A 15,893-nucleotide genomic window follows, 5' to 3' on the forward strand; every position below is an offset into this window, starting at 1 on the left:
CCCCCCTTTCCCTCCCCCTCCCCTCCCCCTCCCCTTTCCCTCCCCCTCCCCCTTTCCCTCCCCCTTTCCCTCCCCCTCCCCTCCCCCTCCCCCTCCCCTTCCCCTTCTCCTTCCTTTCCCCTTTGCCTTCCTTCCCCTTCCCTTCCCCTTCCCTTCCCTTCCCTTCCCCTTTCCTTCCCTTCCCTTCCCCTTCCCCTTCCCTTCCCCTTTCCTTCCCTTCCCTTCCCTTCCCTTTCCTTTCCCCTTCCCTTCCCTTCCCCTTTTCTTTTCTTTTTGACAGAGTCTCGCTCTGTTGCCCAGGCTGGAGTACAGTGGTGCGATCTCAGCTCCCTACAACCTCCACCTCCTGGGTTGAAATGATTCTCCTGCTTGAGCCTCTCAAGTAGCTGGGACTACAGACCCACACCACCATGCCTGGCTAATTTTTGTATTTTTAGTAGAGATGGGGTTTTGCCATGTTGGCCAGGCTTGTCTTGAACTCCTGACCACAAGTGATCCGCCCGCCTCTGCCTCCCAAAGTGCTGGGATTACAGGCATGATCCACTGCCCCCAGCTAGATGTACTTTAAAATTAGCAACTGCAATAGTGAAAGGAAGTGAAAGCATACATATAAGCAAAAGATAGCTATGTGCAACATTTATGTGTGGCTTTGGAATCTAGATGGAAGATGTGCTCAGGCAAATAAAATGAATTTGTTATCCACACATACTTGCTTTGTGCCCATGTCTGCTTTCCTGTCACCTGATCTCTAGAATCAGGGGTCTGAGATTGAACTATCTCTGATAGTGGGGGTGGGGCAGGGAGACACTAAATTGCCATAGACAGAACAAAATGAACAGATCCTTCACATTTAGACACATATAGAAAAATCACTGTTATTCTGCCTAACCACATGTGTTTTCAATTTGGGGGTGAGCTCTGACTCTCTCTGTTCTTTGTCCATATAATATAAATACAGATTTCTCTACTGCTATTTCATGTGATATTATCTTCTGTTTGTTTGTTTGAGTCAGAGTCTTGTTCTGTTGCCCAGGCTGGAGGGCAGTAGGCAATGGTGTGATCCTGGCTCACTGCAACCTCCGCTTCCCAGGTTCAAGTGATTCTTGAGCCTCAGCCACCCGAGCAGCTGGGATTACAGGCACCCACCACTGTGCCTGGCTAATTTTTATTTTTTAGTAGAGACAGAGTTTCACCATGTTGGCCAGTCTGGTCTAGAACTCCTGACCTCAAGTGATCCACCCATCTCGGCCTCTCAAAGTGCTGGGATTATAGGCATGAGCCACCGTGCCCAGCCATATGATATCATCTTCTGTATGTTATTTTATCATTATCGTATGTTTTCAGAAGTATAATTTTTTTTTTTTTTGAGACGGAGTCTTGCTCTGTTGCCCAGGCGACAGAGCAATGGCACAGTCTTGGCTCACTGCAACCTCCACCTCCCAAGTTCACGCCATTCTCCTGCTTCAGCCTCCTGAGTAGCTGGGACTACAGGCACATGCCACCACACCTGGCTAATTTTTTGTATTTTTAGTTAGAGATGGGGTTTCTCCATGTTGGCCAGGCTGGTCTCGAACTCCTGACCTCATGAGCCGCCTGCCTTGGCCTCCCAAAGTGCTGGGATAACAGGTGTGAGCAACTGTGCCTGGCGTCAGAAGTATAATTTTTAATGGCAGCATAATATTTAATTGCTGTGGAATGTAATTTACTCTAGTTTATTTCCTGAGACCTCACTGAAATGGTGACCTGCAACCGAAATTAACTCCAGCTGATAAGGGCGATAGCTTCACAAGGCCTTCTTCGTGGTGTTAGCTGGGGCTGAGCACAGGTCCTTCTAAATTGAGGGAACAGCTTCCCATCCACTCTCCTTTTACTGTCTTTCTTTCTTTCTAACAGCACACCATATGGTCCCTCGGCCACCAGTGCCACCTCCTGGTGCCAATGAGGAGATCCCTGATGACTTCGACTGGGACTTGATCACTTAGTGCATCACAGAGTGTGGACATCAGCCCAGGGCCACGTGGTGAAGTCTGGCAGTGGGGAAAGAGCAACCCCAGCCCGTCCCTTCCCCCCTGTCTGTATATAGACATATATCCTCTTTTTGTTCTTTCTCTGTCAGAGAAGCCACTGCAAGATGCTGCCGAAGATAACCCCCTCTTTCCTGCCTCATTCTTCTCTCTTCCTTCCTGTTTTTTCCTAGTTCTTTTATTATTATTCTTATATTATTATTATTATTATTGGTTATATACTGTCCATAGTCTCCTGTCCCTACATCATGGATCATGTCCACCTTTTGCTAATTTAAAATCATCAGGCTGGAAGATGAAGCCATGATAGCTACAGAGAAAGGTTTTAGACTCCAGTTTACCTTTCTCTTGGAGAAACTCAATGCTAATCCTACTTTTTGGCCCTAAATTGTTTTTTGTTCCCGTCAGTTTCAGGCCAGGACTGGAGAGGCCACATTACCAAGTAGAAAGGGTCTGAAACATTACTTGGCAGCCAAAAATTTGGAGGTTTTAAAATGGTGCTAATTCTGTCCTCTGAGGTCTTCCTTGTCCCTTTATACCTTCAATCCTTACTTCTGCCAGTCTGCATTTCCTATCAAGGGTAAAAGTGATGATGGTGGTGCAGGAGGGTGACAATAAAATCCTAGTGGAATTGGAGACCATTGGAAGGGATGGAATATAAGTCAGTGTGAAACTGAGTGTACACTGCCATGTTATATCAGTGTCCATTGGCTTGTTTCAAGCCCATTCTCTAAGAAGATAGGATTGGTTTTAGCCCAAACTCTGCTTCTATGGTAGGGCATGAGGACAACTATTCAGCCTAGTTTTAGCTTCTTGGAGATGATTCCAGCTTAACTATTTTGGCTTTTTAAACATAATTTTCTCTGCAAATTAACTGTGGCTCTTATTTGCATTTACGAATTACCTTCCCATCCCTTTTTCCCATTCAGCAAATATTAGTTTGTCCTCCTTTAACTGTTTGCCCAAATCTTCCACCCATCTTTTTCTTCCCCCATTTTCTGGGATTCTCAGGAAAGAAAAAGGAACCCATTATCACTCTGAGTTTCGTTTGTCCTAAGACATGATGGGAATCTCATTCCCACCTCTCATAGCAGAACCAAACCTTTAGTGATGGTGGTAGGAGGATGGGGAGAGGAAAAGGGAGCTGGCAAAGAAATGGATAGGGAATATTTTAGTTCTTTAAATACATAGGCAGATGCTTCTCTTGGAATCCAGATCATCTGGCTGAAGCTTTTGCAAGTAGGCTTTGAGGGGTGAAGGAGATTGGTGGAGGAGAGTACATAATCTAGAGGCAAGAGTTCAGTGAGGGCCAAGGGGAACCCCCAGAAAAAGGTATAGAGCTAACTCATCTCTTTTACAAGAGGTGGCCATGACTTACTGTTGCAAAGTATTCAGTGTATATTTAATGTTAATTGTTGAATTTTAGTTACGAGAGGGAAGAACAATTTTACTTCTGTCCTTATTTCACTTGCTGAAAAGCTGTGGGACAAAATGTATGGAATAGACAAGGCCACTTTCTTGGTGATTTCTGCTTTTCATGCCTATTATTTTATTTACCCATAATTTCCAAGAGATTTGGCTTTCTACTCTCCTGCTTTTTTCTTTCATTCACCCCTTTCCTTTTTTTGGAAGGGGGTTATATATGAGAGTTTATTGAAGAAGTCCAGTGAGGCTGAAGTAAAGGGGCAAGATAGGGCAGTTAACTAAAGAGCACTTTATTTCTTTGAAGCCTTCCTAAGAAAGAAATGGGGGTGTGAGTGGCTTGAATCTCCCATGATGTTGGAGGGCACTTAGTGGGGTTGAAGTATGACGTAATATTTCCCGCTGGGGAAAGGAGAATTGCTCTTAGAGGATGGCAAAATGCCTTTGCCCAGCGTCCCTACTTTAGGCATCTTTTCCTTCCTTATTCCTTCCAGTCAGGGTGTGTCCTACACAGAACTTCCCGTCAGTTCTCCTCAATGTGCCCCATTTGTAAATGGTCACTTCTCTTTTCTAAACCCTGTTCCCGTTCAGATCCATACAGGATTGGCAAGGGCAGGATCATACAGGCAAGTGCCCCTTGTTCATCTGTGTCTTCTGCAAACTAGTCTCATGAAGAATTCTGGTGTGCAGCCAGGGTAGCTGAAGTTTGGGTCTGGGACTGGAGATTGGCCATTAGGCCTCCTGAGATTCCAGCTCCCTTCCACCAAGCCCAGTCTTGCTACATGGCACAGGGCAAACCTGACTCCCTTTGGGCCTCAGTTTCCCCTCCCCTTCATGAAATGAAAAGAATACTACTTTTTCTTGTTGGTCTAGCATTGCTGGACACAAAGTGTAGTCATTATTGTTGTATTGGGTGATGTGTGCAAAACTGCAGAAGCTCACTGCCTATAAGAGGAAATAAGAGAGAAAGTGGAGGAGAGGGACAAAAGGAGTAATTATTTGATCTAGATCTACCCATCCCAACCTTTCTCTCCTCAGTCCCTGCTCCTCATGTTTCTGGTTTGGTGAGTCCTTTGTGCCACCACCCATAATGCTTTGCATTGCTGCATCCTGAGAAGGGGGTATATGGTCTCACAAGTTGTTGTCATTGTTTTTTTGCATGCTTTCTTAATAAAAAAAAAAAAAAAGAATGTTTACAGTTTTATCTTACTGGTAGTGGTCTTAAGTTTCTTTTGGCCAGGGAAGGAAAAGAGAAATGTGAAAGAATTTAGTTTCAGTTGGTCTTTATTCCTCTTCCACCTTCCACCACTGGGTTGAATTAGTTGACCCTGACATGTTTTGTGACCTTGGTGGGAAAGAAGAATCAAAGGTACGTCCTTAACATTCCTCTTTTCAAATGCTATCAAGTGTGATGACATATTGCGAGAGAGTCAGTCACCCCTTGTAGGTTGGTGTATGGAGTAGGCCCACCTTGCTTGCATTTTAGGATAGCTTAAAGATTTAAGATATTATACTTTGGGGCCGGGCGTGGTGGCTCATGCCTGTAATCCCAGCACTTTGGGAGGCCGAGGCAGGCAGATCACCTGAGGTCAGGAGTTCGAGGTCAGCCTGACCAACATGGTAAAACCCCGTCTCTACTAAAAACACAAAATTAGCCAGACGTGGTGGCGCATGCCTATAATCCCAGCTACTCTGGAGGCTGAGGCAGGAGAATCGCTTGAACCTGGGAGGCGGAGGTTGTAGTAAGCCAAGACTGCACCATTGCACTCCAGCCTAGGTGACAAGAATGAAATTCTCTCTAAAAAAAAAAAAGATATTGGTTGGGCGCAGTGGCTCACACCTGTAATCCCAGCACTTTGGGAGGCCGAGGTGGGCGGATCACAAGGTCAGCAGTTCGAGACCAGCCTGGCCAACATGGTGAAACCTCGTCTCTACTATAAATACAAAAATTAGCCAGGTGTGGTGGCAGGCACCTGTAATCCCAGCTACTTGGGAGGCTGAGGCAGAAGAATTGCTTGAACCCGAGAGGTGGAGGTTGCGGTGAGCTGAGATTGTGCCAAGCGTGCCACTGCGCTCTAGCCTGGGCTACAGAGTGAGACTTCATCTCAAAAAAAAAAAAAAAGAAAAGATACTGTACTTTGGACAGAAGCTGTATTCCCATCTGGGACTTCCTGGAGAAGATATGGTACAAAATAGTTACAGGTACTCAGCAGGTTTTCATCAGAAATGAGGGGGCTCTAATTGTAGGAATTTCTTCAGAATACATTTCCAAAGTAAATGGAAAAGAAAAGGAGTCCAGAAATGCTGATTACTCGTTGTACATTAAATCTTTATAACTGTGTCAAGATTATTCACCTTGATATCCTATACACTAACCCCAGGAGTTTAGGTCTTATTCCCAGGGTCTTACGGGATGTGCTGGGGTTTCTGGAAGCCTGGCTAATTGCTATTATAGCAAGTCTATAGTCACTCACTAGGAGATTTATTTGCTGCATATTTAGAGATTGTGATATATTCTGAATGTGAAACAAAAGGATTCATAAATCTCTGAGCCTCGCAAGGACCCATGAGAAAAAAAAGCATTCATATCAAATATATAAGCAAATTAATATATAAGCTGGAAAGGTAGCACTTCATATCTTATGTCAGACATTCTTCACAACTGAAAGAATTCCTAGTGATTTGTAGTTTTTCTGCATATACTTTATAAAAAATCTGTAGTCCAGGCCCTCACCTCCACCATTGAACAGACAATGTCTTGCAAGTCTGAAACACATCTCATTTTCTGTTTTTAGACAACATCATTGTATTTGCTTTAGATGAGGCCATGCTGTGATACAAACAAGCCTGAAATTTCAGACGTTAAACATTTATATACACAGAAAAATGAGAAGGTGGTAGGGAGTTAGGTAATTTTGTTTTAAATGAAAGAGGGACCGAAGGAAAGCTATGTAAATGGTTGGAGTGTATAGACAAAGTAGAAGAAAAATATGTGGTCATGAATGAATTAAAATATGGTTATTAATGAATGTTGGGATGCTGGATAAACAAATTAAAAATATGGGGTGCTTGGATAAACATCTTCATCTTTCAAAACAAGAAGTCATTTTATGTCTCCAGAAAAGAGCAGCATAAGCACATGATTTAGAAACATCATGATAATTATCAAAGGAAACATCTAAAATTGTGCAAGGGTTATCTCTGGGAAATGAGAGCGGGAGGAGGGAACTTCTGGGCACAGTGAAGTAGGAGACCTCGTATTTCATTATATACCTTATTAAATTCTTTTAAAACTATGTGCATGTATTACTTTGGCAAAGAAAAGGACTTAAAAAACCCAGAAGATATATTTGGTAATTTTGGCATGAAAGTTGCCTGTCGTCATGTTTTAAAATGTGATGGCAAGCCTGGTAGGGTAGTCAGTTGCAGAGAGTAGAAGTGCTGCTCCATCCTCCACCCTCTTTCTCCTTCCACTTGAAATACTTTCTTAGAAAGTATTCATTTGGAGCAAGAGGAAAGGAGTAACTAGAATCTTATGAAATTAGAGGTTGTTTGAGGCACAAAGTCTGATGTGGAAGATTTGGAGGCTGGGCAGTAATAAGGAAATTAAGGAGCTTAAGAAGAGGAGTGGAAAATAGGTGCCCAACCGGTAGGCAGTTACAATAAACAGAACGCCCCAAACCACAGCTTTCACAACATTTCATGAGTCAGTTTTTAGATGTGTTAGTCTGTTTTCACGCAATAGATGCTTATTTAGTTGTAATAGTGGAAACTCTATGTAATAGTGGAAATTTCTATGTCCTATACCCAGGGGTGTTCCCAGGGACAGGCATCATTGCATAACACTATGCTCCAGACTCAGTCTCATGGCTTCTTGTCTTCACAGGCATTTTCTTTTTGCACTTTCTTTTAACTTAAAACCATCAACACCACACGACAACAAAGCGGTAGAATATATGATCATCTTTCACTCACGTAGGAGAAGAAGAAATGGTTTTAAATGGAATCTGGAAGACTTAGACAATGCTAAGGAAAAATTTAATGATGGAAACATCGACAAATATTTAACATCAAACATTTAAAAACAGAGTAGATTCTCTTATTTCACATAGCTTAGTTTGAGATAGAAAGAGAACTAATTTTTACAATGATTCTTACATTTGGCATTAATCAGAAAAGAGGGTTTGTTAAGTGCCCTTGCTGGGTCCCAACCCCCAGAGATTCCAATTCAGCAAGTCTGGGATGCGGCTTGAGAATCTGCATTTCTAACAAGTTTCTAGGTGATGCTGACGCCAATAGTCTGTGTACCCTTTGAGAACCACCGGATTGATTCCTTGACAGTTTTTGAAGTCTGCCACTCACCATATCACTTCATCCTCTTAGAAACTTTCACTATGTGATTGCCTAAGCACCCCTGCTTGTTGGCTGCTCCACATTTTCACACAGTTGTACTATTTCTTTCTGAAAAGACATTGTTTGAGGAACAGTGGGTAGAATGTGTGAGCTCCTCACTGAAGGCTGCCTCCAGAATGCCTTGAATGGACTGCCTTGCTTTCTTCCTAAAATCTTTCCCCAAGAGGGCATAAAGGAAGGGATTAAAGCAACTATTGGCAGATGCTAGAGCAGTGGATACATGATCCCAGGACATCAGAGTTTTCCCCAAGGGAGTTTCTGGGTCAATAAGCAATGACAGGACTCCAAAAATGTGGTATGGAGTCCAGCAGACAAGAAAGACAACCACCACCACCACGGCCACTCGAAAGGTTTTGCTCTGAGACTTGGCGAAGCGGCCCCTTTGCATTCGGAAGACAATGAAGCTATAACAGGCTATCATGATAACAGAGGGCAGCAGGAAACCCACCACTAGCCTAGTGATCGTTATTGCCACGAGGGGTGTTGGCACTTGATTGTCATCTGTGAATTGGCCTAAATCGTAATAATCCTGGAAATCTTGTGGTAGCTCAGACTCGTAGAAGGAATTGCTAGAAGCGCTAGGGAACAGCTTTAAATGAGTAGAGAGAAAAGCATCAGAGTTATCCAGTGGGCTAGTTTCATGATCTTCAGTAGAAAACCCACTGGGGATTTTAGGTGAGACCACACCAGCAGGTTTAAATACATTAGAATACAGATTTTGACTTGTTAACCTAGCAGAATCCCTAGGGAGTGAATCTGCAGAAGGTCTTTGAAATGTTTTAGGTTGGAAGACAGTGGGGACTGTCCAAGGATGATCATTTGTTTGGAAAGAGGAAGGATCTAACCTATCATTCATTTCTCCAGGCAGCTGAACAATGTTTTCAAGAGACCTGTTTTCTAGTGGATCTCCATAAAAGTCTGGATAATCTAATGGGCTGGAGAGACCAAATTTGTAGCCACATCTATTATGGTTGTCTGTAGTGAAGATTTCCCGGTACACGAACATGGGTATGCACATCACAAAAGCCACCACCCAGATACATCCACAGATAGAGCAGGCTGTCCCTACGTTGCGATGATTCTGACACCAGATTGGCTTGAATACCACAAGACAGCGGTCCAGGCTAATGGCCGTAAGCAGGAAGACACTGGCAAACATGTTGAGGACAATGATGGAGGGGATGAGCTTGCACAGGAACCTGCCATAGGGCCACTGTCCCTGCAGAGCCAAGTGAGCCAGCGAGAAGGGCAAGGAGAGGCAGCAGAGAAGGTCCGCCAAGGTGAGGTGGAGGAACCAAACTGTGTTCACTGTCCGCTGCATCTTCAGGCCAGCCACCCACAGCACCAGCCCATTGCCTGGCAATCCCAGTAAAAAAGTAAGGCTGAGAATGACCATGGAGAGAATTACTGGGGGCTTATTCCATGACTGTGAGAGTAGTTCAGTTGAATTGGTCTCAGCAGAGAAAGACGCCATTACTAAACTTCTGCAAAAAGATGAAAAAAATGTTAAAACGAACAGTATCTTTTTGAAAACGCACACATATTCTTAGGATTCTAATCTTCCCACAGAAAGATGTGGGATCATGAAACCAGAAGGTCCTCACGCTGTTTTAGTTTGCCTTCCTTCACCTCACACTGGACCACACAAAAGCATTCTCTGATAGACAATTGTATTTATTTATTAATTTATTAATTATTTTTCAGACAGAGTCTTCCTCTGTCGCCCAGGCTGGAGTGCAGTGGATTGATTTCAGCTCACTGTAAGCTCCGCCTCCTGGGTTCAAGCGATTCTCCTGCCTCAGCCTCCAGAGTAGCTGGGATTACAGGTGTGCACCACCATGCCTGGCTAATTTTTGTATTTTTAGTAGAGACGGGGTTTTGCCATGTTGGCCAGGCTGGTCTTGAACTCCTGACCTCAGGTGATCTGCCTACCTTGGCCTCCCAAAGTGCTGGGATTATAGGCATGAACCACCATGCCCATCCTATGATAGACAATTTAAAATCTACTGTATTGATTTATGTGTGTATCAAAATCACAGCCTCATCTGGAAGTCCATATTAGTATAAATTTCTCCTCTTTCTTGTACTTTCAATCTTGGTTTTTCCACTGGCTCCTTTCCTCACCCAGTGTGTTTAAAAATAAACAAATAAGCTAAATAAGTAAACAAAAATATCTAGACTGGAGGTCTCCAACCTGAGGTCATGAAAGGGTTTTAGGAATTTCCATCACCACCTAAAATGATATGCAAAACTTCAACTTTACATATTCTCATTGCTCCGAGGGCAGAAGCTTCATCCACTCTCCCCACCAGATTTTCAGAGGACTCGCCGCCACAGAAAGAGGTACTCTAGACTCAGCGATGTCTTTTAGATACAACTCCATCTCCTTTTGCTATCAAATTTTCCAAGAGTTGTTGGCCCTCTGCATTGGCTTCCTCACTACCTATCATTTCTTTCTTATTTATTTGTGTTTTATGACCATAACTTGGGAAAACAGCTTTATTATTACAAAAGCAAAAAATACGCATGAAGAAAATTGGAAAATATAGACAAACAAAAAAGAAAATAAAAATATACTCACTAGTCAGTGATTATTATTTTAGCACCTGAATTTATATTCTCTTGACCTTTTTTTATGTGTGTGTGTGTGTGCATTTATGTATACATATGCGTATCTTTAGTCAGCAGGGGCTATGATGGCTAGAAGCCTTGTAATACGTGGGACAGTGCTTTATTAATTAATTAATTATTATTATTATTATTATTTGAGACAGAATCTCCCTCCGGCATTCAGGCTGGAGTGCAGTGATACAATCTTGGCTCACTGCAGCCTCCGCCTCCCAGGTTCAACAATTATCGTGCCTCAGCCTCCTGAGTTGCTGGGACTGCAGTTGCCCGCCAACATACCAGCTAATTTTTGTATTTTCAGCAGAGACAGGGTTTTGCCATGTTGGCCAGGCTACTCTTGAACTGCTGGGCTCAAGTGATCCTCCCCCGTCTCCCTCCCAAAGTGCTGGGATTACAGGTGCGAGCCACCACGCCTGGCCCTAACAAAAAAATTTTAATTGCCAAATACACGTATCATAACATTTACCATCTTAACCATTTTTAAGTACACAGTTCAGTCGTGTTTACCATATTCACATTGTTGTACAACCAATTTTCAGAACTTTTTCATCTTACAAAACTGAAAATGTACTCATGAAAGAATTCCCCATTTTCTCCTTTTCTCAGCCCCTGGCAACCACCATTCTACTTTCAATTTCTATGAATTTGACTACTTTAGATATCTGATCTGAGTGGAATCATACAGTATTTGTCTTTTTGTGTCTGGTGTATTTCACTTAGCATAATGTCTTTAAGCTTCCTCTGTGTTGTGGCATGGGTCAGAATTTTCTTTCTTTTTAAGGCTGAATAATATTCCATTGTAGGTATATACCTCATTTTGTTTATCCAGTCATTCGACAGAGGACATTTGGATTGCTTTTACCTTTTGACTATTGTGAATTATGCATCTATGAACATGGGTGTAAATACATATTTTTAATAAAATTTTTTCTTTTTTCAATTAGCAGTCTCCACATTACACAATATGTACCATAAGGAATGCCTGACCTTTATCTGTTTTGTTTCTGTTTGTAAAGATGGGGTCTTGCTATGTTGCTCAGGCTGGTCTCCAACTCCTGGGCTCTAGTGATTCTTCCTCGGCCTCCCAAAGTGCTGAGATTACAGGCACGAACCACCATGCCCCCCCTTTTATATGATTATTTTTCAACTGTCCCTAAGACATCTTTTATAGCTGGCTGGTCCACAGCAATATCTATTTCAGATCACACTTTCTTCTGAAGTCTCTTAATTTAGCATAATTTCTCTTTTTCAAAAATACTGGTTTGTTTTGGAGCCTACGCCTACTGTTCTGAACACTAACTTCTTTTTTTTTTTTTTTTTTTGAGACGGAGTTTTGCTCTTGTTGCCCAGGCTGGAGTGCAATGGCGCGATCTTGGCTCACTACAGCCTCCGCCTCCCGGGTTTAAGCGATTCTCCTGCCTCAGCCTCCCGAGGAGCTGGGATTACAGGCGTGTACCACCACGCCCAGCTAATTTTTGTATTTTTAGTAGAGATGAGGTTTCACCATGTTGGCCAGCATGATCTTGATCTCCTGACCTCGTGATCCGCCCCCCTCGGCCTCCCAAAGTGCTGGGATTACAGATGTGAGCCACCGGGCCGGGCCAGCCACCAACTTCTTAATTCTTTGTAATGTATTCTGCTTCCATAATTCTGCTAAAATTACTTCTAAAAACCAAATCCAAACGTTTCTCAGCCACCTTCCACAATATGTGTCATTAGATACACTGACTTCTTAACACTCTCTTCTCTTGGCCTCTGTAATATTACCTTCCCCTAATTCTGAACATGCTCGTAAATGTACCCTGTTTTATAGCTTTCCTGAACAATTCACTATTCCAACTTAATGCCATTTTCCATTCCATGGCTAATGCTGTTTACTTCTATCTGGAATTATGCCCTTCACCAAGTCTTCAGCTTCTTAATTTGTGTGTGTGTGTGTGTGCATGTTTGAACCTTTTTTTCATATTCTATATGCAATGACACATTTTATCTTGTACAATAATTATAATGGCTGTCTAATCTATTATTCTGGATTTAAACTTTATGATGGTTAAAAGGAGTCTTATTCATAAATGCTCGTTTCACATAATTTAACACAATGCCTTATGAGACACCAAGGTTAAAGATTATGTGGACAGGCTGGGCTCAGTGGCTCATGCCTGTAATCCCAGCACTTTGGGGGGCCGAGGGGAACAGATCGCTTGGGGCCAGGAGTTCAAGACCAGCCTGGCCAACATGGCAAAATCCCATCTCTATCAAAAATACAAAAATTAGCTTGGTGTGGTAGCTCACACTTGTAATCCCAGCTACTTGGGAGGCTGAGGCACGAGAATCACTTGAACTGGAGAGGTGGAGGTTGCAGTGAGCTGAGATTGCACCACTGCACTCCAGCCTGCATGACAAAGCAACTCTGTCTCAAAAAAAAAAAAAAAAAAAAAGAGAAAAAAAATTACCTGAATAGATGGATGCCCATTTTGGGGGTTGACTTTTTTTTTCTTTTGCAATTACATCTAAAATTCTAATTTGTATCCATGTAATCCTTACCCAGGCCTCTTCCTTAATTCCCATGCTGTCCTTTTTAACTTTCTTTTTGTGAAATTCCTAATTTTTACTGGATAAAATTACATTTTACATTTTATAGAGGCTCAAAATATTTTTGTGACTTGAAAGTAGTTCTGCTGAGTCAACCAAATATTGCCATAGGGCCTTATATGATTAGCAGAAGTTAAAATAGCGAGTCAACAAAATAATAAAAAAGAAGACATGGGCTGGGCACAGTGGCTCATGCCTGTTATCCCAGCACTTTGGGAAGCCAAGGCAGGTGGATCACCTGAGGCCAGGAGTTTGAGACCAGGCTGTCCAACATGGAGAAACTCTGTCTCTACTAAAAATACAAAATTAGCTGGGCATGGTGGCGCATGCCTGTAATCCCAGCTACTCAGGAGGCTGAGGCAGGAGAATCACTTGAACCTGGGAGGCAGAGGTTGTGGTGAGCCGAGGTCGCATCACTACACTCCAGCCTGGGCAACAAAAGCGAAACTCCGTCTCAAAAAAAAAAAAGAAGAAATTATTCTCATTCCCCTTTCCATGGCCTTGTCTACTCAGATATTTAAATACTATCAGGTTACCCCCCCTAAAATATTGAGAGAAGAATAGAGTCATAGGATGCTAGGACTGAAAGAAAACTTGGTAATCATCTCTCCTCTCCTCATTTTGTTGTTGTTGTTGTTTGTTTGTTTGTAGAGATAGGGTCTCGCTATGTTGCCCAGGCTGCTCTCAAACTCCTGGACTCAAGCAATCCTCCCATGTTGGCCTCACAGTGTGCTGGGGTTACAGACGTGAGCCACTGTGCCCAGCCTACGTTTTCTCTGCTTTTATTTCTCGAGTTTGACAGTGAAACTCAGCAAATTAGATTACAATCATATAATCATTACTAGGGAGGTTCTTGGATTTCAGGTCTGATGACAGTTAGGCAAATGCTGTTTTTACTACCAAAAAAAAATCACATAAAAACAAAGGATACATGGTATTGCTAATAAAGGGGAAGCTGCCGAGAACTGCATGAACTGACGTAGCAGGGACTGCAAACAGCAAAATTTCAATAAAAATAGAGTTATCTGTCATGAGCTATATGTTAAATATTGTATATTATCTGTTTTGAAATGAAAGTATGTATGAGTCAGGGATTAAAAGTCCTTCAGAACAAGGCCAGGTGTGGTGGCTCACGCCTGTAATCCCAGCACTTTGGGAGGCTGAGGCGGGCAGATCACCTGAGGTCAGGAGTTCGAGACCAACTTGGCCAGCATGGTGGAACCCTGTCTCTACTAAAAATACAAAAAAATTTAAATGGGTGTAGTAGCACATGCCTGTAATCCCAGCTACTCAGGAGGCTGAGGCAGGAGAATCGCTTGAACCTGGGAGGCGGAGGTTGCAGTGAGCTGAGATTGCGCTACTGTACTCCAGCCTGGGCAGCAGAGTGAGACTCTGTCTCAAAAAAAAAAAAAAAGTCCTGCAGAACAAGATTACTTTTTACATTTCTTCAAGTTAATTTGGCTAAAAAGTACCATACCTTTATGTGTTTAAGATTAGTAGAGGATTAAAAAAATTATTACTAAGCTGACCAGCAGTAATTTAAAGGTAATTAATAGCTTGAAACTGAAATTCCACTATGATAGAGAAAGAAAAGTGGACCCCAGAATCAAATTGTAGTAATAGGATAACAGTCAGTAGCAATAAGGAATGGGCAAAAGAATAAAAAAAAGAAAGAGGAAATGGAAAGGGAAAAAAAGTGCAATCAATGATTTGAAAAACAAATTAATGGGGACAGCTGGAATCAAAGTTCAGCGTCAAATACATAGCCAATTCAAAGAGAGGACAGAAATGACGTAAAAATTCACTATTAATTCCACTATGAAAATATTAAAAGCAAAGACAAATGGAATGTAGAATAGTTAGAAAAAGGAAGTTGGACATAGAGATAAGACAAAATAATTCAAAGTCGGAGAAGGAATAGGGGACATAGAAGATAATGACCCTCAAACTCATTACCTATAATGAGCAAAACAGGCTAAGCACAAGTCATCAGGTGGATCTAGGTTTTCTTACCACAAAACTGAGACAGTAGCTGAAGGATGTCTCCACGAGTCCTGTCTGGTCCCCACACTTGGCCACAGTGAAGTCATGAAGTATGGCAAGAAAATTTGCTGAGCTTTCTCTTCTTCTGTTCTCTCTCTGTTTCCGGCAATAAATTAAGCCTTATGCTCTAGACCACTATCTGACCTCACAGGAAGAGTTTCAAAGTGAGTCATTTCTAGATGGCTTAGAAAGGCAAAGAAGGAAAACAGAAGTAGGAGGTTATAATCCTGAGACATTTTCTGCAGCACACAGAATGATTAGAGAGAGGGTACCTCTGTACATAGGGTTCAACTTTATAGGTTTTGTTTAGAAATGAAAAAAAAATGACTCTATGAGATATGAGGGTTAGAGTGGGGAGTGGCTGGGGAGGAATGACCTGAATAAACTCATTTAATTAATCTCAAATAACATATCTTAACTGCTTGATATATGTGAAAAACGGTGCCATGCCAAAATCAGGATGAATTAAGCTATATTCTAATCTCCAGAGATTCACAATCGAGTGGGAATATGTACCCATACATATACACACAAAGCTGTAATACAACCTAGGCTATAATAATAGAAGTAACAATAGAAGTAAAATAATAGAACACTCTAGGCAGGGGTATATATAACCCAGGGCAATCTAGGAGAGTCTTAAGATAGAAATAAGATGTGGGCAAGTCCTTAAGTACCTGTAGGAATTCTAGAGACAGAAAAAGGTGAAAAGCTGCTTAGGCTATAAGTGGAGCCTAGTCAAAGGCAGGCAGGTGGGAGAGGGCAGGTAGG

At 42.3% G+C, this 15,893-nt stretch overlaps 2 protein-coding genes across 3 annotated transcripts in view; one reads left to right on the forward strand and one right to left on the reverse strand.

Annotated features, from left to right (window-relative positions):
* FOXJ2 (forkhead box J2) overlaps window positions 1–4,678 on the forward strand; it is a 23,587-nt gene extending 18,909 nt beyond the window's left edge. The window contains exon 11 of one of the 2 annotated variants that reach the window (XM_032159540.2): window positions 1,894–4,678. In XM_032159540.2, coding sequence (XP_032015431.1) covers window positions 1,894–1,982 — 89 coding nt within the window. In that variant the 3' untranslated portion in view covers window positions 1,983–4,678. The remainder of the gene's footprint in view (window positions 1–1,893) is intronic. The other variant, XM_032159542.2, reaches the window with a different exon arrangement.
* Window positions 4,679–7,483: 2,805 nt separating this feature from the next.
* Window positions 7,484–15,177, reverse strand: C3AR1 (complement C3a receptor 1). The gene is made up of 2 exons (XM_032159544.2): window positions 15,093–15,177; window positions 7,484–9,343 (listed from the first exon to the last, which is right to left on the reverse strand). The coding sequence occupies exon 2, from the start codon at window positions 9,331–9,333 to the stop codon at window positions 7,885–7,887; it is 1,449 nt and encodes a 482-aa protein (XP_032015435.1). The 5' UTR covers window positions 9,334–9,343; window positions 15,093–15,177; the 3' UTR covers window positions 7,484–7,884.
* Between the last annotated feature and the right edge of the window lie 716 nt (window positions 15,178–15,893).

Source organism: Hylobates moloch, unplaced genomic scaffold (assembly GCF_009828535.3).
Source record: "Hylobates moloch isolate HMO894 unplaced genomic scaffold, HMol_V3 SCAFFOLD_8, whole genome shotgun sequence".
NCBI lineage: Eukaryota > Metazoa > Chordata > Mammalia > Primates > Hylobatidae > Hylobates > Hylobates moloch.

Excerpts from the sequence above, each read along its gene's own strand:
- C3AR1 (XM_032159544.2), bottom strand. The coding sequence starts at position 9,333 with ATGGCGTCTTTCTCTGCTGAGACCAATTCAACTGAACTACTCTCACAG.